Source organism: Harpia harpyja, chromosome 1, assembly GCF_026419915.1.
Source record: "Harpia harpyja isolate bHarHar1 chromosome 1, bHarHar1 primary haplotype, whole genome shotgun sequence".
Lineage (NCBI taxonomy): Eukaryota > Metazoa > Chordata > Aves > Accipitriformes > Accipitridae > Harpia > Harpia harpyja.
In genome coordinates this window covers 108200044-108223761 of record NC_068940.1, presented here as the reverse complement: position 1 = coordinate 108223761, position 23718 = coordinate 108200044, and the positions used below count along the sequence as shown (strand labels likewise).

The following is a 23718-nucleotide window of genomic DNA, read 5'->3' as shown; positions in this document are numbered from 1 at the left end:
TTATTCTATTCGATTCTATTTTATTCTATTCGATTCTATTTTATTCTATTCGATTCTATTTTATTCTATTCGATTCTATTTTATTCTATTCGATTCTATTTTATTCTATTCGATTCTATTTTATTCTATTCGATTCTATTTTATTCTATTCGATTCTATTTTATTCTATTCGATTCTATTTTATTCTATTCGATTCTATTCTATTCTATTCAATTCTATTCTATTCTATTCTATTCAATTCAATTCCATTCTATTCTATTCCATTCTATTCTATTCTATTCCATTCTATTCTATTCCATTCTATTCTATTCCAATTAATCCTAACCTATCCTATTCTATTCTATTTTATCATATCCTGTTCTATTTCATTCTATTATATCCTATCCTATTTCATTGCATTCATTTGCATTCTATTCTATTCTATTTTATTCTATTCTACCTTATTGTATTGTATTCTATCCTATCCTATTCTATCATATTCTGTCCTATCCTATTCCTTTGCAATACAAGCTGAGCCAGTATTTTCCCATCCAGCTGACTGCAAGCGCAGCAATCCCTTTCCCTGGAGGTGGTTTGTCTCCCTGCCCTGTTTGGAGCAGGAAAGCCCCGTTCCTGCTGTACCCGTCCTGCCGGGACAGCCGTTCTGAACGCAGCTCTGACGCCAGGGAGCCTCTGAAGGCAGAGCCGGGAGCACCAGGCTGAAACTGGCCCAGGAAATGTTCCCTGCCCTCCGGGGCACCGGCTGTCTCCTGAGAGAGGGAGCGGAGCTGAGCTGACGCACAGCCTGCACTGCCAGGGCTGGAGCTGAGCAAGGCTAACGACAGGGCTCAGCAGAGCCTGCCCTTGCTCTGCTGTGAGCCTCCAGGGAGGCTTTGTGTACCAGGTCCCCTTGGAAAGAAGAAGGAGAGCCACACCTGTGTGCTTTACAGCTCTGTTTAAATGAATTTAGGTTTCCCTGCACCTGGGAGTCCTGGTGGGCTTGGGGCCTTGTAACCTCCAGCCTGTTGGAACACATGTACAAAGGCAAGGGAGACACCGAACTGGCAGCTCCGCTTTCCATCCCTCATTCCTGTGACCTCCCTCCTGGGAGCATGCCCGGAGCACTGGAACTGCTTGTATACGGAACTGGCTCACGTGTTCAGCGGCCTCGTGTGTCCGTGGCACTGTGAAGCCCAGGGGTGCGATGGCAAGGGCGCTGTCCTCTGAGATCCTGACCTGGTTCTGCCCGTGTCCTTGCAGACGATGGTGCTAGCGAGCGGAGGCCAGGACGGTGCCATCTGCCTTTGGGACGTGCTGACGGGGAGCAAGGTCAGCCACATGTACGCCCACCGAGGGGACGTCACGTCCCTCACCTGCACAACGTCCTGCGTCATCAGCAGCGGCTTGGACGACGTGATCAGCATCTGGGACCGCAGCTCGGGGATCAAGCTCTATTCTATCCAGCAGGTTGGTAGGCGGGGAGCAGCCAGGGAAAGGTTAAGGGTGCTCCTGTGCTTTTCTGGACCCCACCAAACCCCGCAGACCACCTCTGCTGGGCTTGGAGTGTGAAGGGATCTCTATTTATAAACTCCACCTGCTTTGGAAAACTTACCCATTTGTAAACGTAACATGCAAGAGCTTGGAAAAGACCGAATCTGTTGCTTGGCTAGACCGCGCTGTCCCACTGCAAGGCTCAGTGGCCCCATTCCAGCACGTGTGCGCCCGCGGGGCCGGGCTGGCAGAGGGGCTGCGGCTAAACGGCCTCTTCCCGGCCACGGCAAGAAGCTGCCCGCCAGAAGCGGCGCGGGCAGGCTGCTGCCCTCCCTCGCGGAGGAGTTCCTGCCGGGACGCCTGCCGCGGGCTCGGCTCTCTGACCTGCTCTCGTTCCACGCAGGAGATGGGCTGCGGCGCCAGCCTGGGCGTGATCTCCGACAACCTGTTGGTGACAGGAGGCCAAGGCTGCGTCTCCTTCTGGGACATCGGCTACGGCGACCTGCTCCAGACCGTCTACCTGGGGAAGAGCAACGAGTCGCAGCCCGCGCGGCAGATCCTCGTGCTGGAGAACGCCGCCATCGTCTGCAACTTCGGGAGCGAGCTCAGCCTGGTCTACGTGCCCTCGGTGCTGGAGAAACTGGACTGAGGAAGGAGGGGCAGGCGCTGGAGCCTGGGTGGAGGGAGGCAGGCGGGACGGGGCGCCCGGGCCCCTTCCGTAGTTGAAGGCGGCGTAGGCAGACGAAGGGTGGGCTCTAGGCAGCGCTGCGCTGCTGCCCGCAGGGATGGGGACGCCGGCTCCATCGCTCTGTCCGTACCTCCGTTGCCTTTCCTCCTCGTAAACTGGACTCTTGCCACCCAAAGGTCTTCAGGGCCCCAGCCCTCCTCTTCGCCCCTCTCCTGTGTTTCCTGCATCTTCCATGCGGTCACCAGGGCTCCCCAGGGGTGCGATGTTCCCGGGGCTGTCCTGGCTGGTGCAGAGGGACACGGCGGAGTGAAGGGGGGGTGCCACGCTCCGCTCCGGCACCCTGCTCGGGACAGGACAGGCGATGGGGCCGGCGTGCGGTGGCTCCCCAGAGCTGACCGGCTGTCTGGGGGAGACCGAAGGAGGAGCAGCGCGGGGCTGGGGGAGCCTCGCTGCCTGTTGCCTTGCGGTAGCCGAGCTAAGCTGGGCCCAGCTCCGTCTCAGCAGGTTCCGGCTTAGTCGCAGCGGTGCCCAGCCTGCCTTTGCAGGGCCGTCCCAGCCCAATGCCCGCTCCCAGGGCACGGGGACAGCCCTGCACACCCGGCCCCCCCCCCCCCCGCCCTAGGCCAGAGAGGAGCAGCCGGGGGCTGCCAGCCCACGGTGAACCCCTGGCACCCAGTGCCGCCATCACCGCGATCTGGCCGTAGCCCCTCGGCTTACGGCGGCAGCAGGTCCGCACTGGGAGAAGGATGGGGTTGATCTCACCTGGGCACTTGGCTTGGCCTCCACGTCGGGAGAAGGACGGAGCTGACCTCACCTGGGCACTTGGCTTGGCCTCCACGTGCCTTAGAGCACGGGCAGGGCCCCCACCTGCCCAGCTCCGGGCCGGCCCTGCCCCATGCGGGCTCTGTGCTGCAGCAGTCCCTGCCCTATTTATTTATATGCTGTATATATTTATTTATTATGGCAGGAGAGCGCGGGACCAGCGGCCCGGCAGTACCTGCGCCCACGTGCCCGCCCTCGCTCCACCAAGCTGCCGTGGCAGAGCCGCCCTGGCACCGGACCTGCTCCCGCCTTTCTCCTTCGCCCAGTTTGCAGCAATAGCACCTTCCTCCTCCTCCTCCTCCTCCTCCCGCTGCAGGGCCAGAGGAGGATTTTCTCAGGTTGGGAGCAGGCCGGCAGCCCTTGCCCCCATTCTCCCTGCAGGGAGAAAGCCCCGTGGGGCAGGGGGAGACGGCCCGAGTGACACTGGGGGGGCCAGGGGATCAGTGGGGACCAAAGGGCCCTGCCACCGGTGGGCAGCCCCCCCACCCCGAGACACCGGGCTTCTCCTCTGGCATGTGCCAGGGCGGGGGGAGCTCAGCTCCCCTCCCCAGTTGCAGTACAGGCCCCGCTCCAACCCCAGAGAGCAAGGGGCAGGGGGGGGCGAGCCACAGCCCCCCCAAAACCCTGCCCTGGCAATGGGGGGGGGGGGCACCAGCCTCGAGCAGAGCCAGGCCCAAACCCTTCCTCTACCGCGCTCCTCCCTCCAGTAAATGCTGATGACGTCTGTTAATTGAATCCTGGTGATTGTAGAGGCAGCGCCATGCCAGTCCCCGGGCAGGCGGGAAGCCCCCCTGAGCACGGCCGGAGGGACCCAAGGCCTGGGGGCTCCCCCGGGGGGGCCATGGGGCAGCATCCCCCCCCACGCCCCGGCTTCCCCCTCTGCCTCGGGTGGCCTTAGCCCGGCTGTACGCTTTGTACTGTACAGGGGACGCTTTTTGTACCAGATCCTGTTTTATAACCTGTCCGAGGACACCGCCATTAAACGGAACTAACCCGAGCGTTGCTGCGCCGCTGCTGCACCCCTTCTGACCCCCCACCCTCCGTCACAGTCCCGTCCCGTGTTCCCCCCCGGGACCCCCAGGACCGGGCAGGGAGCTGAGAGCCCCCACGCCAGCAGCAGCACTGGGGCCTGGCCCGGCTGCAGATCAAACTCTTCTTTATTTTAGTAGCAAAGAGCTGAAAAAGTCAGTGCTAATTGGAGTCAAATAACATGGCGAGCGCCAATGTTACACCTGTACAAAGCAGAAGGATGGGGGGGGGGGTAGGGGAAGGCAGACACACCCTCCCCCCAATGCCCCCCCACCCCTCGGGGTACCCCAACCACCGCTGCCCGGGGTCCTCCCATCCCAAACTGGGGGTCCCAGGGGAAGGCAGCACCCGCAGGGCAGGGGCCCAGGGCTGTAGTGCTGGGTCTGGGGGGGTGGGGGAACAGGACACAACACACACGGCCCCCCCCCACCCCTCACGTCTTGTTGAGGGTCCAGAGGGGGTCGAGCATGCTGAGGGGGTCGTCGCTGGGCCGGGGTCCCCGCAGCCCCTCGCCCGTCTGCGCCTGCAGGAAGTTCTGCTTGTTCATCCGCTGCTTGCCCTTGAGGGAGGCGTCCAGGGTGAAGGCCTCGGGCGTGAGGGAGGCCAACAGCTCCAGCGAGGAGGTGGGGGGGGCGGAAGGGGGGACCACCGGCTCCCCCCCCGGGACTTCGGGGCTCTCCGCTACGTGGTTGCTGCTCTCGGGGTCACCGGGCGGCTCAGGGAGGGGCGGCCCCGGCGGGGAGGGTTCGGGGAGGGGGGCACCCACGCCATCCAGCACGCCGTCGGGAAGCACCGGCGTCGCCTGGGTGTCCGCGGCATCGGGCGGGGGGACGGGATCCGGCAACCAGACCCCCCCTTGCTCCCCGCCGGCCCCCCCGGGCTTGATGCTCAGCTTGGCGATGGTGGCCTGGATAGAGCTGATGGGCATGTCCCCACCCAGGACCAGGTCCTGGGGGTCCTGGTGGAAGTAGAGCTGCGGGAGAGAGGCCCCGTGAGCCCGGGGGGGCGACGGATTTCCACCCCCCCCCCGACCCTGCACCCACCTTGGGGGAGGCACTGTTGGTGGCCTTGGGGACGGCGGGGGCTCCCACGCCGTGGCGGTGCAGCACTTGCTCGGCGTGCAGCAGGACGGCCTCGTAGCAGAACTTGAGGTGGAGCTGCAGGGGAGGAGAGCGGCGTGGGTCAGTCCCTTGGGGGGGGCTTCAGTCCCGGGGGGGGCTTCAGCTCCTTCTCCCCCCTCCCCGCGGCCCCGCTACCTTCTCCTGCAGCATGTGCTTGCGCTGCTGCCGCATCCGCTTGACCAGCTGGGCCAAGTCGGGGATGCCGTTGCCCGCCTCCACCTCCTGCATGGCGGCGTAGAGCAGGCAGAAGGCCCCGGTGCGGCCCACCCCGGAGCTGCGGAGAGACACCCCCCCCCACCCCGAAAAAGGCTGTGACAGGCCCCTGGGAGCGGGGGACACGGCACCCCACGCCCCCACGGGAGCAAACCCCCCCCCGGCCCTGCTCACCTGCAGTGCACGACGACGGGGGTGTGGAGCGGGCGCTGGTGCAGGTAGTGGCCATGCACCTCCTGGATGAAGCGGAGGAGGCTCCCCTTGCTGTCGGGCAGGCCCCTGCGTGGAGGCGGGGGGACAACACACACACACACTCATTTGGGGTGGGGGTCCTGCTCTCAACACCCCACCCCCCCCCCCAGGAGGGGTCAGCGCTGCCCCAAAGACCCTCCCCATGCCGGGGCTGGAGCCCTGAGGTCCCCCACCAGCAGTTCAGGGGGGGGGTCCCACGGGCACCCACCCTCCCCAGCTGCTGCAGGACCACCACACCATTTCCCCCCCCCCCCCAGCCCATCCCCGTGCCATACAGCTCTGGCCAGGAGGTGAACTGGAGGTGGATGACGGTGCGCTTGAGGCTCTGGTCCCGGTACTGGAGCGTGATCATCCTCTCCACGTGGGTGGGGGCGACTTTCAGGCTGGTGAGGATGAGGGTGATGGGTCCCTGCACCACGGGCTGGCCCCGCTCGGGGGGGAAGTACCGCAGCACCTTCTGCTGCGGGGAGGGAAGGGAGCGCGCCGTCAGGAGCCAGAGCGGGCAGCGCCCTTAACGACCCCACAGGGGCGGCCGTGGGACCCTCCCGGTCCCCGTCACAGGTCCCCATCAGAGCTGCCGTACAGTGACAGGGGGAGAGCGCAACGGGCACCGGGAGAGGCGAGGGACGTGGGCTCCAGGAGCCGCACGCGCCCAGGGAAGGGTCTACCTTGTCCAGCTCCTGCTCCGACACCAGCATGACGACGACGGAGACCTTCTGCTCGTAGATCATCAGCCAAAAGTCGGCGGCGGTGCCCAGCAGCGGGGCCTGGGTAGCAATGATGGTGGGGCAGTAAGGCGAGAGGTCCTCCACCCTGCTGGCGTTGATGTAGTCGTCCTTGCCCGAGCGGAGGACGACGCGGTTCCTGTCGTAGGGCATGATGTCCTGGTGCCGGTTCTTCATGGAGTAGCAGCGGGCGATGGCGATGGAGAGCTGCCGGGCGTCCCGCTCCTGGGCGTCCTGCAGCTCCTTCCAGACAGCATCCAGCTCAGCGGTGCCGCCGGGCCCCGGTCGCTCCAGCCGTTCCACCAGCCCTCGGAAGCGGTCGAGCTCCGCCAGCAGCCGCAGGACTCGCTCCGGCTTCTCGTAGGGATCGTTCTCGATCAGCTGCACCGCCTTGGGCTTCTGCCCATCCTTGGCGTCCGCCTTGGTGGGCTGCAGCAGGGGCTGGCCGACGGCCGCCTTGGAGCCGCCGTGCTGGCTCTCGGGGCTGGAGGACAGGAGGTCGTCGGTGGAGGAGCTCTGCCGCTGGAAGGGGGCCTCGCCGGGGCCCTGGGGGAGCGGGGCCGTGCCCGGCGTCAGCGAGGGCGGGGGTCTCTGCGGCAGGCTGCCGGAGCCCGGCACCAGCGCCGGGGGCTGCATGGGCAAGGCCGGCTGCGGGGAGGGGGCCGGGGAGGGGACCAGGGGACCCTGGACCACCGCCGCGCCCGGCATCTGGCTCAGGCCGGGGCTGGGAGAGGGGGTGACGTGGTGGGGGCCAGCCTGGCTGGCGGGGGCGGGTGGAGGGGGGCCCAGGGCCATGGTCCCGGGGGGCAACTGGCTGCTGGGGGCAGCAGGGCTGGGGCAGAAGGGCAGAGCGGGGGAGCCGGCGGGCACCGGCTGCAGCCCCCCCAGCGCGGCATGCAGGGGCTGCGCGGGGGGGCCGCTCTGGCCGGGGGCCCTGGGGAAGGGCAGGGCCCCCCCGTGTGGGGCGAGCCCCTGCGGGGGCAGCTTGTCCTGCCCTGGGAGCTGGTAGAGCTGCGGCGGCAGGGGGGGCTGCCCGGGGGCCGGCGGGGGCAGCTGCCCCCCGGGGCCGGCGAAGGGCTGCTGGGCAAACTGGGCCTGGGGGGGCAGCGGGGGCCGGGCAGGCGGCTGGAAGGGCAGCGGGACCTGGGCTCTCCCCGGGGGCAAAAAGGGAGGCGGGGGGAACTGCTGGGGGCCCTGGGCCCGAGCGGGCATCTCCATGCCGGGCTGGAGCTGCGCCGCGGGGGCGAAGGTCTGCGGGTGCTGCCTGGGAGGGAACGGGTGCTGAGCCGGCTGCCCGAAAGGCTGCAGCCCCCCCTGGGCGTAGGGGAAGGTGACAGGGGGGCCCCCCAGGCGCTGCGGGGCCAGGAAGGGGACCGGGGGCACGGCCGGCCCCTGGCCGGGGAGCTGCGGGGGAGCGGTGCAGCTGGAGATGGGGGCTTGGACGCTATCCACCGTGGTGGTGGCCAGCCGGGCACCCGGGGCCGGTTCGGGACCGCCAGCCGGCGGCTGGGGACCCATGGGGGCTGGCCCCAGGGTGGGGGGTCTGAGGGGGCCGGGTGCGGGCACCCCCGGCTGGCCCAGGCCGTAGGAGGCAGCGGGAGCGGGAGCAGAGCCGGGCAGGGGACCGTGCTGCGGGGACGAGCGTGGGGGAAGCACGTGGGACCCCACGAAGCCGGGCTGCGCCGGAGCTGCGCCGGGCTGCACTGTGGCTGTGCCGGGCTGCGCCGGCGCTCGCATCAGCGGGGCGGCCGGGAAAAGCTGGGGAGAAGCGGCCGGGGCAGAACTGGGGGGGGGCCCGGCCGCCTGCGGGGCAGAGGGCTGCAGGAGCTGCACCGGGGTCCCCCCGCCAGGGGGAAAGGGCCCCGGCACCGAGGTGGGTGCCGCCGGCAGACGGTAGTGCCCGGCGAGGGCAGGGGGTCCCGGGAAGCGGGCAGGGGCGAAGGGCTGCAGCGGGGCGCTGGCCAGCCTGGCCGCGGGGAGAAAGGGCTCGGGGGGCCGCAACCCGGCGGCCAGGGCCGGGTTGAGGGCGAGGGCGGCCAGCGTGGGGGGCGGCAAGTGGGCCAGGTGCCCGGCCAGCACGTCCGGCGGCAGGCTGCGCAGCTCTTCCGGCAGCTCCGACAGCACCAGGGAGCTCAACGGCGGCAGGTCGCCGGCGTCCGGCCCGCCGGTTTCCAGCTCCAGCGGCTTCCTTTGCAGGGCGGGTTTGGGGGCCGTGGGCCGAGGGGGCGGCTGCTTCTTCATCTCCCTGCCGAGGGGGGGGGGGCAGTGGGGCTCAGCAGGGGGTCACTGGCCCCCAGCGAGCCCGGGTGGGTGCTGCCCACCGCCCCCTCGGGCACAGGGAGCCACCGCGCCGAAGCCAAACCCTCCAGCCGCAACCCAGGTCACCCAGCAGCACCCAAAGGTGCTTCCCACCTCCCCGGGCGAGGTGGGGGGCATCACATCAGGGACCCCCAAGCCCGGCTTTACATCCCCTCCAGCCCACGCACGCATCTCGGCGACGGGCACGGCACCACCTACTTCTCCAAGATCTGCTGTCTGTTGGCCTCGGCGGTTTGGCAGGCAGCCCGGGCCTTCTCCAGCAGTTTGGCGGCTTTCCCCTCCAGGTCGGTGTAGAAGTCCTTCCCCTCCTGCGATTTCTTCATCAGATCCTCGTAGGCTTCGTAGGAGGCCACCAAGGTCTGAACGGTGGTGTTCCACCTGGGGAGATGGGGCGGAAGGGCTGAGTGGTGGTGTAATGCCAAGCCAAAACCGGGTCTCCCCGCTCCTGGGACCTGGGGAGCCCACCAGCACCCACCTGGGATGGACACCGGGTGCAGGACAAAGCCACCAGTGGCTCCCCAGCAGCGGGGCACGACAAGGGACAGACTAGAGAAGCCGGCAGTGACCCCACACCTCTCCCTTGTGGGGGGTGAAGGCTGTTCCCGTGCACGCAGACCCCACCAAGGCACCCAGACCCCACCAGGGAATACCACTCCTCCGTGCCTCAGCCCCGCACACCACTCACTTGTGCTCCACCTCGCCCAGGGCCTTGCGCACAGCCGCGTATTTGACATTGGCGTCCGTCAGGGCCTTCAGGACGTTCTCCTGGGCGGCCAGGTTCTGCTCCAGGTACACCTTGATCTGGTCGTACTTCTTCAGCTGCTCCTCAAAGAGTTTCTGCCGAGAGAGGGGAGGGTTTGAGGGATCGCAGGCGGCTGGGGAGGCTCGGGTAGGTTGGGACGGGGCAGAGCTCTGGCTGCAGCCCTGACCGGGACATGTGACACGCGAAGGGTCTTCCCCAAACACGGCAGCTGGCACCCACCTTCATCTCGGAGCGGTCGGTGGTGACCAGCGAGGTGGTGATATCGTCCTTCTGGATCATCTCACGCAACTGCTGCTCCAGGGACGTCCGCTGGTCCCTCATCTCCTGCACCTTGGACAGGATTCGCTTCAGGTTCTGCAGCACCTGCTTGTCGTCTGGGGGACAGGGAGGGCTGAGCGGCCGCGCCAGATCGCACCGAGCCCGGCACGGCCTCCCTGACCCGAGCCCGCTCACGGTACATGCTGCAGCTGAGGGGAGGGAACCGCGGGGGTAAGGAACCAGCCTGCGGCTTGTCCTGGCACACCGGGCAGTAAAGGCAGGCATTTGCCGAGACGGTAACCGGGTCTCTGGCCCATCCGTCCCCACGCCAGGATCCCATTTTGCAGGTTTTTCAGGGGGACAAGCCCCCACCCCGGCTCGCAACGGACCACGCAGCCCGCCGATGCCAAAGCAGCGCCAAGCTGAGGCAGAAGGCGACACGAGGGGAGCACCAGGGAGGCAGGAGGGAGAAGCGGACCTACTTTCCCCCCCAGCCCCAGCCTGGGGTGCCGTTGGGAAGCCGGGACGGCTGCGAGCACGGGGCGCAGCACCGCTCACCTTCGGTCAAGGCGGGTGAAGGCAGCGCGGCCCGGACCTGCTCCAGCGGCCCGCTGAGCAGGCGGAGGTTGCCGATGTGCAGGTTCATGGCTTTGTGGAGCTCGGTGTTGGTGAAGCTGGCCTTCTCGTGCACCTCCATGTACTTGGAACACTCCTTGCTGACCTCGGCCAGCCCTGGGGACGGCGGCAGGGGGGACCCCTGGGGCGGCGGGACCTTCCCAAGCAGCTCCTGCAGCTTCCGCTCCTGAGCCTCGTCCTCCTCGAGGAGGTCTCGGATCTCCTTCAGGGAAGCCTCCACGTCGGTGAAGACCCCGGAGAGCACTGCAGGGGAGAGAGACCGAGGCTGGCAAAGGGCTGAACCACCACCTGCCACAAGCTCTCCTGGCCCCCGCCTGCTCCGAGCCTGAAGCCAGGCATCGACACAGCAGCCCGAGGAATAAATCTGGCTGTGGGCGACCAGAGAAGGCAAGGACATCACAGCCCAGACGCCTGGGTGCTGGGCTCAGGGCCTGCCTGCACCGGGCTTCAGACAGCACCGACCCCTTTGGCTGCAGCCACCAGCAGGGTGACGGCTGGCCTGGCCTACGAGGAAGCAGCATCCCCCACGACCGGCCAACAGGAAAAATGCTTTGTGTTTCGGGAATTTATATCGGCAAAGAATCAGCCATCGGAGCGGCCGTTCCCAACGCCAAAGCCCCCGTCAGGGAGCGGCACGCCTGCCCCCAGGGCCAGCCCAGCCATCCCTGGTCCCCATGTCCTTACCCTGCATGGACTGGACGAGGTTCTTGACGGTGTCGGGGCGCACGCTGAGCGCGGCGCATTTCTCCATCAGGATGGGGGGGATGTGGCTGTACATGTCCAGGTTGTCCACGGTCTCGGGGTCCAGCTGCATGGAGTCCATGAACTGGCTGCAGGCGAGAGAACAAGCCCCTGAGCGGTGGCAGAGCCTCCCACACAGGTCCTCCCATCCCAAACCACGGCCAACTCGGGGCGCAGCACTGCAGCGTCACCCCTGATGGCCTAAGCAAAGCTGCAGGGTGAATTTGGGGACCGGTCACTGGGACCGGAACCTGCTGGGGGACAGGGTCTGCCCCAGAGCTGGGCAAACTGGGACTTGACCATACTCAGCACGAGGGCGACAGATCAGGGATGTCTGTGTTCCCTTTGGCGCTGGGGTGGGAAACTCAGCAAGGGGATAAACTGGACAGCCCTGCACCAGGCTGCAGGGAGCCCGGAACGCTGCCTGCATCTCCAGCGGGGAGAAATCGGCCAGGGCCCCGTTTGGGTATGGCTCACACGTACTCCAGCACTTCATTCTTGGCTTCAATCTTCGCCATCACATCTCTCAGCAGTTTGGCCTTCTCCTCGCTGCGACAGAGGAGAAAAAAAAAAAAATCCTTTAGTGCTGCGACAGGAGTAGGGAAACCTCCACCATAAGTCACAAGTGCTCTGAGCTCTGTGGGAGCTGGCCGGAGCCTCGTCCATCCCCGGGCCTGCTGGATGCGGCCCTTTGGGGCGGCAAGGCCAGCTCCAGCTGCCAGGAGAGACAGTGGACAGAGGGCAGACATGAGAACAACTCAGGGATGTTGGCGGTTCCCCAAGGAAACCTCCAGCTCCCAGCTCTCTTTAGCTTGCAGAGCTGCTGAGCTAGGGCACGGGCTCCTTGTTGAGATCTGTACCCCGAGCTCCGTGACCGGCTGGCTGTCCTGCTCCGGCCAGAGCCGTGCCCGCCCGTGCCGCATCCCGGGACACACCTGTACAGGGAAGAGGCCTCGTGGGCAGCCATGGGCACCAGCTTGGCGAATATATCAGGGCCGGTGACGGCTGGATCTGTGGGGTTGACGGGGAGGGCTTTCACCAACGGGGCACCTGGGGGTCAAACACACAACACACGCTTGTCTGAAACCTCCGTGGGGAACTGATTATTCCCGAGACAGGTCCTCCCGCTCAAAACCTTCATTCCTGGCAGATCCCCGGAGAGCACGGCATCACAGCACGAAGCCCCAAGGGTCCCAGAGCCCCGTAGATTCACTGTGTGTCACCGTGTGTGTCCCTCTCCCATCAGGAGCTGGCAGGAGGGGGCACTGCCCATCCTCACCTTTCACGGACTGCAGGGTGTCCAGCGCAGGCACAGCTTCATGGTAGATGAAGTCATTGTCCTTTTTGGCCGAATTGTACCTAGAAACAAGAAGTGATGGCACGTTGGTGAGGAGCAGACAGCATCCCCGGCTCCCTGAGCTTGCTCCCAGCGGGGTCAGGCCCCGGGTCTCTTGGGCTCGCTCCAGGGAGAGCAAAGAGCGACTTTCACGGCAGCCGCACATCCCGCGAGCCTCAGGCAGCATGGGATGCTTGGCTCTGCGTGTCGGGGGACACCGGGGACGCTCCCTGGGCTGCTCCGGCCACCGGGCATTTCTGACCCACAGAGAAGCAGGACGGTTACGTCCAGGGGAGCCCCGTGCACGGACTCACTTGCCACCGATCACATCCATGGTGAATCTCAGGGCTTCCTGGACGGTTTCTGGCTGGCCCTGCAGAAATGAGAGTGAGTTAGTGCAGGCAGGGAACTGGTATTGCTGTCCCAGTGGCCGATCGCAGCCCTGCGTGCTGTGGCCATGGCTCGAGCGTGCCCAGGAGCCAGCAGCAGCCTCACCAGCCATCTCTCCTTGTGCCCCATAAAGGAGCCGAGATGCCTGGAAGCAGCCCCAAATCTTCCATGTCCCAGTTTCACACGCAGACCCTGCTACAGGGCTGTCCTTGGTTTCCCGAGCACCGTAGAACCAACACCAGGGGCTCTGTGGGGAGCCCACCAAGGCAGCAGGGCTGAGTGCTGCAGACCCACGGCCCTTCTGGAGCTGCCCACATGCTCCTGAATGATTAAAACCAAACCAAACCCCGCTAAAGCCCTGGTAGACCAAGCGGCCAGGAGATACCACAGCCTTGGGCTTGGCTGGATGTCCCAGAGGGAAGCAAAGCGAAGCTTTGGGAAGCCAGCACAGGTTTGCCAACCTACTGAAAGGCAAGGAAAGCTTTTAAACTGACACCGATCTCATCTTCCCAGTCTGGCATCCCACTGGCCTGAGCCAGGGCCCAGCACAGGAACTTCAAAAACCTAATTACTGCTACCCAGATGGAGCAGGAACACACCTTTGCCAGCTTGATCGCTTCATTGAGTTTATCCAGAGCGCTCTGGAAGTAGATGACCTGCAGAGAGACAGGGAATTAGGGTTGGCACAGAAGTAGATGCCCTTGCTTTGCACAGGAACACAACTACCAGTCCCTGAGGGCCGCAGCTTCCCACAGCGTAATGGGGCTTTTCAAGAACACCCACAAACGCTTGCAGGAGGCAGGACATCATTGGTGACACACTCATGTCCCCAGGGCTGCAGATACCCAGCGTCACCAGCTCTTCCAGGACTCAACCCCCCCAGGGCAGGACCACGATCCAGAGCCTGGACCAGACGAGATGGACCAACACAGCTCTGCTTACCCTTTCCCCAAACTTCTGCTGCTCCTCAGCCTGTTTTCCCATGTGCAGCTGCAAGAAAACACACATCAGCGGTGTCAGGGCTCCTTAACTCGAGGGAGATCTCTGAAAGGGGCAAGAAAACCCCACAGAGCAGCCAGAGCCCGTTCGTTGGTCGTGTTGTGGTGAGCACCGCGCCACAGAGGGCACGAGCAGCCCAAGCCGGGATGGGAGCAAAGGGCAGGTCCCCCCAGTGCAGCCAAGCTGCCCCCGAGTTGATCTCCCCACTTACATGGGCCACAGCAGCAAAATAATAGATTTTCATTTGAACCAGCTTCTTCCAGTCCTTCTGGATCTTTCCCAGCAGCGAGGCTGTCTCTGAGTTTTCCAGCGCCCGGCAGGCCTCTTTGTAGTAATCCACCACCTACAGAGAGAAGGACGGGTGTTTGGAACCCCCCAGAAAGCCAGATCCCAGGTGGAACAGAGAGCAGCAAGAGAAAGGAGGATTCACCAGCACCAGTGTTTGTGCCCAAGGTCTCAGATCACCCAGCCAGCACAGCAAAATGGTCAGTTGGTGGGGAACTCGCAGATGCGTTTTGGGTCAGAGCCAGGGACTAGTGACATCACCACAGTAAACCTACCCCACACGGAGGGTTAGAATCCTAGAATGGTTTCGGTTGGAAGGGACCTTAAGGATCATCTCATTCCAAACCCCTGCCATGGGCAGGGACACCTTCCACTAGACCAGGTCGCTCAAAGCCCCGTCCAACCCGGCCTTGAACACTTCCAGGGATGGGGCATCCACAGCCTCTCTGGGCAACCTGTACAGTGCCTCAGCACCCCCACAGGGAAGAACTTCTTCCTTACATCTATCCTAAATCTACCATCTTTAAGTTTAAAGCCATTATCCCTTGTCCTATCACTACATGTCCTTGTGAAGAGTCCCTCTCTATCTTTCCTGTAGGTCCCCTTTAGGTACTGGCAGGCTGCTCTAAGGTCTCCCCGGAGCCTTCTCCAGGCTGAACAACCCCAACTCTCTCAGCCTGTCCTCACAGGAGAGGTGTTCCATCCCCCTGATCATCTTTGTGGCCTCCTCTGGACCCGCTCCAACAGGTCCATGTCTCTCCTGTGCTGAGGAGCCCAGAGCTGGATGCAGAACTGCAGGTGGGGTCTCACCAGAGCGGAGCAGAGGGGCACAATCCCCTCCCTCGACCTGCTGGCCACGCTGCTGGTGATGCAGCCCAGGACACGTTGGCTTTCTGGGCTGCGAGCGCACGTTGCCGGCTCATGTCCAGCTTTTCATCCACCGGTACCCCCAAGTCCTTCTCCACAGGGCTGCTCTCAATCCCTTCATCCCCCACAGCCTGTATTTGTGCTTGGGATTGCCCCGACCCAGGTGCAGGACCCTTGAACTCCATGAGGTTCGCACAGGCCCACCTCTCAAGCCTGTCAAGGTCCCTCTGGATGGCATCCCTTCCCTCTAGAGTATCTTACACTCTCCTTTGAGGAGCTGGTGGTTGCACTCACAGCCTGAGGCAACGGCAAGACCCCACAGCACTCTTTGACTGCGCTGACGCTGCGCAGGATCTGGGACACCCTCCCCGAGGTCCCGATCCCATGTGTCGCTCCGTGCAGTGGGAGCGGGTCTGTGCTGGGAACAGTAAGCGCCGAGGCAGAAGCGGCCAGAGTTCGGCACAGCAGAGATTGCCCAGGAGCTCACCTGGGCGCTGATCCGGGCCACGAGGAAACTCTTCCTGTTGTCCAGCATGGACTTCTCCAGGAGACACTCCTGCGCCTGGCCCTGCCGAAGACGAGAGGGGAACACTCAGTTTCCCGTACACCTTGGGACACCCCCCTATATCCAAGCCAGCGCCAGGCCCCAACCCCTGGCAGGACCCACCAGCGACAGCCCCTTTCTTCAGGGGTCAGTGGAGCACAGTAAACACCAGCCTCAAGGGATGCCTGAACACCCTGGGGACAAGCAAAGCGGCACAGAGCCTTCCCTCTTCCCTGCTGCCTCCCCAAATCTCCTTCCCTCCTGGAGGACGGAGCCCCTCGTGCCTACAGCAGCCCGGACCCCGGAGACAACAGCCCCCGTGGGGCACTGGGGTCTTGTTTCGCCCAGCTCCAAGCGCTTAGACTCCGCAGGGAGCACCCAACCCTAGGAACACCCCTCTCCTGCTCGAGCGGCAGCTGCCCTCGAGGTGCGCAAGAAGCCATCCCAGTGTGACCAGTGTCCTGGCGGAGGCAGAACCCAGTTCCTACCAGCATGAGGTTGATGTTGAGGTTGAGGATCTGGTGGCTCATGTCTACGCTGTAGGAGTGAGGGAAGTGATCCCGCAGGTATGTAAACGCCCCGGCGGCACACTGGAAGTGAGTGCAGGAAACCTTCATGCCCTGAGAAGATGGGAGAACACGTCAGGCATGCACAGCCCTCTTGCACACGTGCCGAGCCAGCCGATGTCCGTAGGCACGTGCTGCCAGACGTGAGGAATTTGTGGAGACTTGGCCAGACTGGAAAAGCGGCAACCTCCTTTCACATGGGGGGGTTAGGGTGATAAACCTCAGCTCAGCAGGGGTTAGATGTTCCCCGTGCTGCTCAGCCCTCCTCTGAGACCCCAAAAAGCAGCCGCCACAAGCCTGGAGCGAGTCCCTGCGGCTCACAAGGCTCTAAACAGCTCAGTGCTTTCCCCTGGCTGTGCATGTCCCAAGCTGTGTCAGATTTCTCCTCTCCTGGCCCTAGGTGCTGAGGGTGGAAGGTCAGCCTGGCCAGCAAGCAGGCAGAGCCTTGCTGGAGTGGGGACAGCAACAACAGGGCAGGGAGGGATGCAACCATGAGGGGGGTGGCCCCTCGTAACGCTCTACAGCGATCCTGGGTCACAGCAGACATCCAGAGCTGGTGTCTGACATCGAGATACTTGTAACCACCCAAGTTACGGAGGAGAAGTACTCGGTGCTACCGGCTCGTGGCTGTTAAGCACACGGGAGAGAAGAGTCGTTGAGGGAGGACCCGGGGGATCGTTACCTCCTCGGACACTCTCTTGTCCATGGCGCCCAGCATAGAGTGCAGCGCACCTGCGGAAAGAGGACACTCTGCCAGCCCCCGCTCACCGCTCCCAGAGACTGCGGGTCTCGTACCAGAGAAGCTTCAATCTGCGGCGAGTCGGCCACAGACACCCAGCAGCACCCAGCCGGCTCTCTGTGCCAGCAGGACGCAGGGAACCGTGGCACTCAGGATGCCCATCTCACAGGCCACCAGTGTGAACGACTCACATGCAAGTCATTCAGCACAGGAAAGTCCTGGGCTGGAAACAAACCCTCAGTATTGAAAAGCAACTATCTTACACCCTCCTGGTTTAACAGATGTGTTTCTTCCAACTTCAGGGAGCAGCCTTGGGCTGGGGTTTAAGCTAAACTACTTTGCTCTGCATGTGGTCCACTGGGAAAATGCAGTCAGTTCCTGAACTGCAGCACAAGGGGCAGCTGCGACGCCAGGGATGGGAGTGTTTCCAGCTGCATTAAGTGGCCAGGGGCTGAGCATCACCTTCCCTTTGGGGCTACCAAAGAAAACCCACTCTGAACCATGATTGTCCACAGCTGGAGAGCAAGGGAGGGGGAACAAAAGTTAGATTTGCTGCCTTTACACCTGTTTGCTGCTTTTGAGGAGACAAGGTACTGGATGACCTTGACAAAGCCTGACTGAGGCCATCACTGTGCCAGAAAGGGCATTTCTAAGGCCACAACCCAATGTCAGGCTCCTCAGTGCAACCTCTGACCGAGATGCAGGGCAGCACATGACCAGGGCGTGCTCAGACCACAAGGAAAGGAGAGGAGGCTTCTGACAAAAGCCAAAGTCAACCTCTCGTGCAGCTCTGACACTGAGTACCCAGCCCCACAGGCAGCACAGAGGAGGGGAAGAGGCACAACCAGGCTGAGCCACAGCTGCTGGTGGGACCAGGCGGGCCGTGCTGCTGTCTGGCCTCTCCGAGGAAGGCCGACGTGGAGCATGGAGCAAAGGCTGGGCAGAGAGGGGGGGACATCCCTCATGCCCAGGGCAGACTAAGAGGACAGCCGGTGTCCCAGGCCCTTACCCAGGTTGTAGAGGATGCACGCCTGCTCGTACTTGATGTCCTCGTGAGTCACCGTCTTGCCTGAGAAGATCTCAGTCCTGCGAGGAGAGAAGCCTGGTTACCAGCTGTAGATGGAGTTACTGGTGTTCCTAGGCACAGGCCACCAGCCAGGAAAAGGATTTGTCAGGAGATGTGCTCCCTCAGAGGTTCGGGGAAGGGGTCCTCCTGCCTGGCATCACCCTGGACATCAAATCAAGGTGCTGGAGGCGGTGGGAGCTGGTGGGACGGTGTGTCTCCACGTGGCGGGCTTGTTTTGGCTTTGTAATCACACAAACACCCCATTTACACACAGCCGAGCAACTCTGCCACCCCGGGGGATCTCAGCACTGTCACCTTGCACGGTGACACTGTCCTGGCTCTGCCTTGTGTCTCCTCAGAGCCAACCGTGCTGCTTTACGGCTCGGCTTAGATGTCCTGCCAGATGCCCAGGGCAGGACGCCATTTCCCAAGGGGTCTCCAGGACACCCCTGTGCCACCCAGGTACAGCTGTTGGGCTTTGGGCAGGAGCGTATCGGATGCTGGTGAAGGACGTGCACAGGGAAGAGGGAGCAGTTGCTCTGCTTTGGGTCAGCCTCCGCATTTCAGGAAGCTCCCGTTGGGAGCCGATCCTCCCACCCGTAATGCCCACGCTGGAGAGAGCATACGGAGAAGAAGCTCCTCCTCACCACGCGATGGGGACCGCCGCCTCCTGCTCAGCGCCCATGGGGATGCGGCTCTGCAGGTAGTGGAGTTGGCCGAAGTATTTCCGCAGCGTGCTGCAGCCCTCAAAGTCCCTGGGAACGTTGACGGCGCTCTGGAGGGGAGAGAGGAGGAGGAAGAGGCTGCCCTGGGGACAGGACTGTGCTCACAGGTAACGTGCCAGGCAGGAACAAGAGCCTGCCTGATTTGTGGTGAGATCTGCAGGCAGGAGGGGACAGCCAGAGCCGGGCATCAGCCGGCTCCCCCGGGATGAAGCAGCACCATGGGAAGGAGCAAGGCCTTACGGAAAACACCTGTGTAACACAGCTAGAAAAACAGGTCTGTTTGCCTAAAAAAGGGGCTGGAGGGAGCCGCTTTATGGATCCGGAGCAACCGGTTCAGGGAAGAAGAGCCTCTGCTCTCCCCGGCACAGGCTCCTAAGGGCAAAATAAACGGGCGGAATTTGGGAGCGACTGACAAAGGGGTGTCCTGGACAGGGCACAGGACCTGCTGCTACGGCAAAGCTGTGCTGGGAGAATGAAGGGAAGAGCAGGAGACCCTGGAAAGGTTTCCCAACCTCCTGCTTCAGGGTTAAGGCCACAGGCAGAGGCCAGAACTCCCCAGATCCCAGGCTGGAGATGTTAGGGCACCCACCCACCGCTGTGCTTTGGAGAGGCTGGTGAGATGACCCCAGTGCCAGCACCACAAGTTACCCCAGCTCCACCCTGCACATCAGGCTTATGGCCCTGCTACAAAACCTACGGCACAGGACAAACCGGCACCGGTCCCAGCTCGGGACAAGTCTCTGACCATCTCCAGCTGGTTTTGCCATCCGTGTTTCAGCTACCAGCTGTCTGGGGCCAAGGCCATCTCTAATCTGCTCAGTGGCCCCAAAATTGATGACCCCAGTGACTAACACAAGTATGTGGGCTCCAGAGCTGAGAGCGAAGGGCTGATTTATTTCCTGAGAAGACCTCAGGCACCAGCCTGACTAGACAAAGCGATTCCTTCCACCCAACAGGGAACTTGTATTCAACACAAAACCCACCAAATTTAGGGAAGCGGATATAGCAGAGCCCTAACGCCCCACCCCTGCACGCCCCTTGGGAAGCCCAGGATGCAGCCCGGCTGCCAAAAGCCTCATCCGTGGGCCACTGGTGAGGGAGAGGAGCAGCCACGGCAGCACTCCGGCACACCTCCCGGTTCAGGGAGACAGCGGGAGCTGGCAGACGTGTCCTTGAGCACGGGGTAGGTGATGAACCAGCTCCCCGGTTCGGCTCTAGCAGGTCTCACCGGGGCTGTGAGTGATTCGGGACGGAGCCCGGCTTACCTGCCGGAGCAGCTCCAGCTTCCGCAGCTCCTCGTTGTAGTTCTCTGGATTCTCCCCATAGTTCTTCAGGACAAACTGGAGGGAGAAGAGAGGGGTGAGAGCCTGGCCCTGTCTGACACCCAGAGGCACCTTCCCAGCCTCGTGCCCGAGCAACAACCGGTGGCTCTCCAGGGAAGCCTGGGAGAAGCCCCCACAGCGGGTCTGGCAGTGTGAAGGGGCGTGCGCTGGCCCGGGGCCTTGCATCTCCTGGCTGGGAGCTTGTTTGCCTCCTAAAACCCCCCAAATCTTGTCCCGCTCCTGCTGAACCTCAGCTTAATGCAAAGCCAGGGTGCAGCGTCCCGCGGAGACAACACCCTGAGGAGAGGCACTGATCCAGCATATGCCAGGAGCTGACGGGGACCTTGGAGCTGGAGCGGAAAAGCCGGAATCAAGTGGCCAGTGAAGGGGACAGACCGAACTGAAGTCACTCCAGATTCACACCTGATATCCCTCTGCGTTTGCATGAAATTGAAGCCTCTTGCTGACTGTCAGAGGGTGGATGTCACGCTGGCGGTTGGCCAGGAAGGCCGCTCATCGCGGCGAGGGCAGAAAGGGAAACAAAACCGGGTAGCGCATGCTGATACGGAAGAGCACAGTGCCGTGGGCCCTGCCAGAGGCTCCTCAGTCACCGTGGAGAGGAGCTGGAGCCAGGGCTTAGCCAAAAACGCTCTGGCATCCCCAAGGAAGGTGCTCAGCGACAAGTTATGTCTCCCCACCACCATGAAGAGAGCTGCGGGGACAGAGCTCCCCAAACCTGCCTCTAGCTCGGGATTCTCCAAGGGTTCATGCAGGAATTCATCCAACCTTCCCGGCAGCCGGGGACCCGCAGCCCCACTCTGCCCTGGCTCAGGCAGACACTGGGAGCTTGATCCAACCCAGCGGCTGCCAGGTTAAGGGAGGCCGGGGACATTTGAAGGGCTGCCCGCACCCTGTCACTTAAACTCAAGGTTAACGCAGCTCAGCGCTGGAGAAATGAGGGAAGTTTCCTCTCCTCCCTCTCCATTTTGACCAGGGTGCCAGATATCTATTCCCTGTCGCTTCTCACGAGCCAGCAAAACAGAGTGGGTTTCCATCAAACGTCCGCAGGGAAGCCTGGTTTACAAAACAGATTTCCACCTGCTGCCGTACACAGAAATTCCCTGAACAACTACTTTTCATAAGTCACCATCCCTTGGGACGAGCTCGGACCTGGAGGCCACCATCCCCTCTGCTGCAGCTCTCCGTGGGCTGCCACCACGAGGTCCACAGCAGCGTCGGCTTCCCTGGCACTGGCAGGCAGGCACGGCGGGGCCGGAGCTGCGCCGACGGCCGCCGCACCTTGTCCTGGCCGGCATGGCATGACTCAGCTCAGCGATCCCGCAACACCTTCCTCCTGGCACAAGGACTTCCCTGCCACGCTAACGCCGCTGCCGGGGTCCGACGGGACCCCAGCCCCCCTCAGCACGCCAAAATCCAGAGCGGTGGGAAGCAGGTGGCAACACAAATGCAGGGGAAACACCCCCGTCCTCCTTCCACATCAATAAATCATGCTTTTCATCTGTAGGTGGCACTAGGAAATGCCAGTCATAGGTGGAGCTTGTTTACAGCTGCTTAATTAAGTACTTCACCTCCTTTAAGCCCTCGGTTCGGTCCCTGCCAGGGTGGCCAGGACAGGTTGTGTCCCCCCGCAGCTCTCGGCGGCCGCTGGGAAGGAAGGAGCCTGTCGTCTCGCACCCACCGTACTCTCAACCTTCGTCCGATAGCACCGCAAAGGGATTGGGGCTTTTGATTGACTGATGATCAGTCAGCCTGGGCTGCTGGCGGCGGGAGAACTGGCTCCCCCCTCCTCAGTTCCCTCTTTTACACAAGCCCGTGGGAGTAGAGGGAAAGGAGACACGAGGGATCGGCCATCGCTGACCCAGATCTCCTAACGAGGCCTGCCACGGCATTAATAACGACCGCTGCCGGGTGGGGAGGCCGGATCCAGCGGCGGCGGGGCTCAGGGAAGGGCGGCTGCGACGTCGGGAGCCGGGAGTCAGCGCAGTCACATGCAGTGGGGACAGACTTGCCAACTCACCGCTCGCCCCCGAGGCGGCTGGGGAAGGCTCTGCCCGGGTTGGGGAGCGCTCCAGGGACTCACCCCTCCCCAAACTCTGTCCCCCGGCAGCACCGCATTAGCGGGGACCCGCTGACCCCGGCCACCGAGGAAGGTCCCGCAGCCCCGAGGAAACAGCGAAGCGAGTGGGGCCAAGCCAGGGTGGGCTGACGGGGGCACAAATTCGCTCGCAGCCTTGCTCCCGCCGTGACACGCAGGGCAGAGCCACCCCAGGGTGACGGGCCACCGCAGACCCAGCCGGCATACCTCACCCCCCCTCCCTGCCCCACCACTCCCAGGAGCCCCCCAGGGCCCTCCCTGCCTGATGGTGCCCCCAGCAGCCCTGCCCCAGTCCTCCCCATCTCCGGGCACCCCCCCCCCCAACACACAGAGTCACAGCCCCCCCAGATATCCCCAGCTATAACTCCCTGCTTCACCAGGGCCCCCCCAAAATCCCTAAAACTCTGCACTCCCCTGTGTACCCCAAAGACTCCCCCCACCCCAAACATCCCCCACAGAGCCCCCAACCTCCCCTTGCCTCACACCCCAAGCACTCCCCTCCCTCACAGACCCCCCCAACCTGTCTCTGCCCCACACTCCACACACTCCCCTCCCTCACAGACCCCACACACCCCTCACGGAGCCCCCCCGACCCCTCTGCCCCACACCCCAAGCACTCCCCTTCCTCACAGACCCCAAACAGCCCCCTCCCCCGAGCCCCTCTTCCCCCCCTCAAGCACTCCTCACCCTCACGGACCCCCCAACAGCCCCCAACCCCCCGCCTCACACACTCCCCTCCCTCCAAGCCCCCCCTCTCCCCCTCCCTACCTCCCCAAGCACTCCCCTCCCTCACAGACCCCAAACACCCCCCACCCCCGAGCCCCTCTTTCCCCCTTAAGCACTCCCACCCTCACGGACCCCTCAACCCCTCCCCACGGCCCCCAACCCCCCTCCCCACACACTCCCCTTCCTCACAGACCCCACACACCCCTCACGGAGCCACCCCCGACCCCTCTGCCCCACACCCCAAGCACTCCCCTTCCTCACAGACCCCAAACAGCCCCCTCCCCCGAGCCCCTCTTCCCCCCCTCAAGCACTCCTCCCCCTCACGGACCCCCCCAAACCCCCCACCCCCCCCTCCCCACACACTCCCCTCCCTCACAGACCCCACACACCCCTCACGAAGCCCCCCGACCCCCCCCAAGCACTCCCTTCCCTCACAGACCCCCCCTCTTCCCCCCCCCCCAAACACTCCCTTCCCTCACAGGCCCCTCCCGCCCCGCCCCCGGGCCCCTCGCAGGCCCCAGCCGCCCCTTTCCCGGTCCCACCTTCTTGACGGCGGCGTTGAAGGCGAACTCCCCGGCCTCCTTCAGGTCGAGCCAGATCATGGGCATGCGGGGCACGGCCTCCATCCCGGCCTGCGCCCGCCGGAACCGCCCGCCCAACCGGAACCGCGGCGCGGAGCCTGACGGGAAACCGAGTCCTCCCCGGCCAGCCTCGCCCCGCCTCTTCCGGTACCGCCGCCACGCCCCCGCCGTGGCGCCGTTACCACGGAGACGCCCCGCCCCTTCTGCGGCTTCTCAACGGCGGGTTGGCGCGGCGGCGCTTCGCCCGCCTCCTGAGGGCGGGGCTGGTCGTAAGGCGGGGCGTGGCAAAGGGCGACGCTCCGCCCACCCCCCCCCGGGGAGGCCACAGGCCGTTCCCATGGCAACGGCCGCCCCCGGTTAGGCCTGGCCCGGTGCAGGCCCGAGGCGACCGGGCCCGGGCCCGGCCTGTCCCGGCTCCG

The 23718-nt window shown here is 63.6% G+C and overlaps 2 protein-coding genes across 7 annotated transcripts in view; one reads left to right on the top strand and one right to left on the bottom strand.

Annotated features, from left to right (window-relative positions):
• Positions 1-3977, top strand: part of SCAP (SREBF chaperone) — a 68872-nt gene extending 64895 nt beyond the window's left edge. For all 5 annotated transcript variants that reach the window (XM_052809114.1, XM_052809104.1, XM_052809133.1 and 2 more), the window contains 2 exons: positions 1240-1446; positions 1874-3977. In XM_052809114.1, coding sequence (XP_052665074.1) covers positions 1240-1446; positions 1874-2119 — 453 coding nt within the window. In that variant the 3' untranslated portion in view covers positions 2120-3977. The remainder of the gene's footprint in view (positions 1-1239; positions 1447-1873) is intronic.
• Positions 3978-4401: 424 nt separating this feature from the next.
• PTPN23 (protein tyrosine phosphatase non-receptor type 23) lies at positions 4402-23426 on the bottom strand. 2 transcript variants are annotated; one of them, XM_052809081.1, is made up of 25 exons: positions 23261-23426; positions 19820-19894; positions 18477-18604; positions 17773-17849; positions 16707-16756; positions 15947-16078; positions 15402-15482; positions 13974-14105; positions 13706-13753; positions 13363-13419; positions 12688-12746; positions 12317-12396; positions 11973-12087; positions 11521-11586; positions 10981-11126; positions 10219-10539; positions 9622-9776; positions 9325-9476; positions 8838-9017; positions 6264-8565; positions 5871-6055; positions 5518-5622; positions 5266-5404; positions 5053-5166; positions 4402-4982 (listed from the first exon to the last, which is right to left on the bottom strand). In XM_052809081.1, exons 1-25 carry the CDS (start codon positions 23342-23344, stop codon positions 4443-4445), a joined length of 5523 nt encoding a protein of 1840 aa, XP_052665041.1. In that variant the 5' UTR covers positions 23345-23426; the 3' UTR covers positions 4402-4442. The 2 variants fall into 2 exon arrangements, with proteins under 2 accessions (XP_052665041.1, XP_052665049.1); XM_052809089.1 differs by lacking the exons at positions 16707-16756; positions 18477-18604; positions 19820-19894; positions 23261-23426 and having other exon boundaries at positions 17773-17850.
• Between the last annotated feature and the right edge of the window lie 292 nt (positions 23427-23718).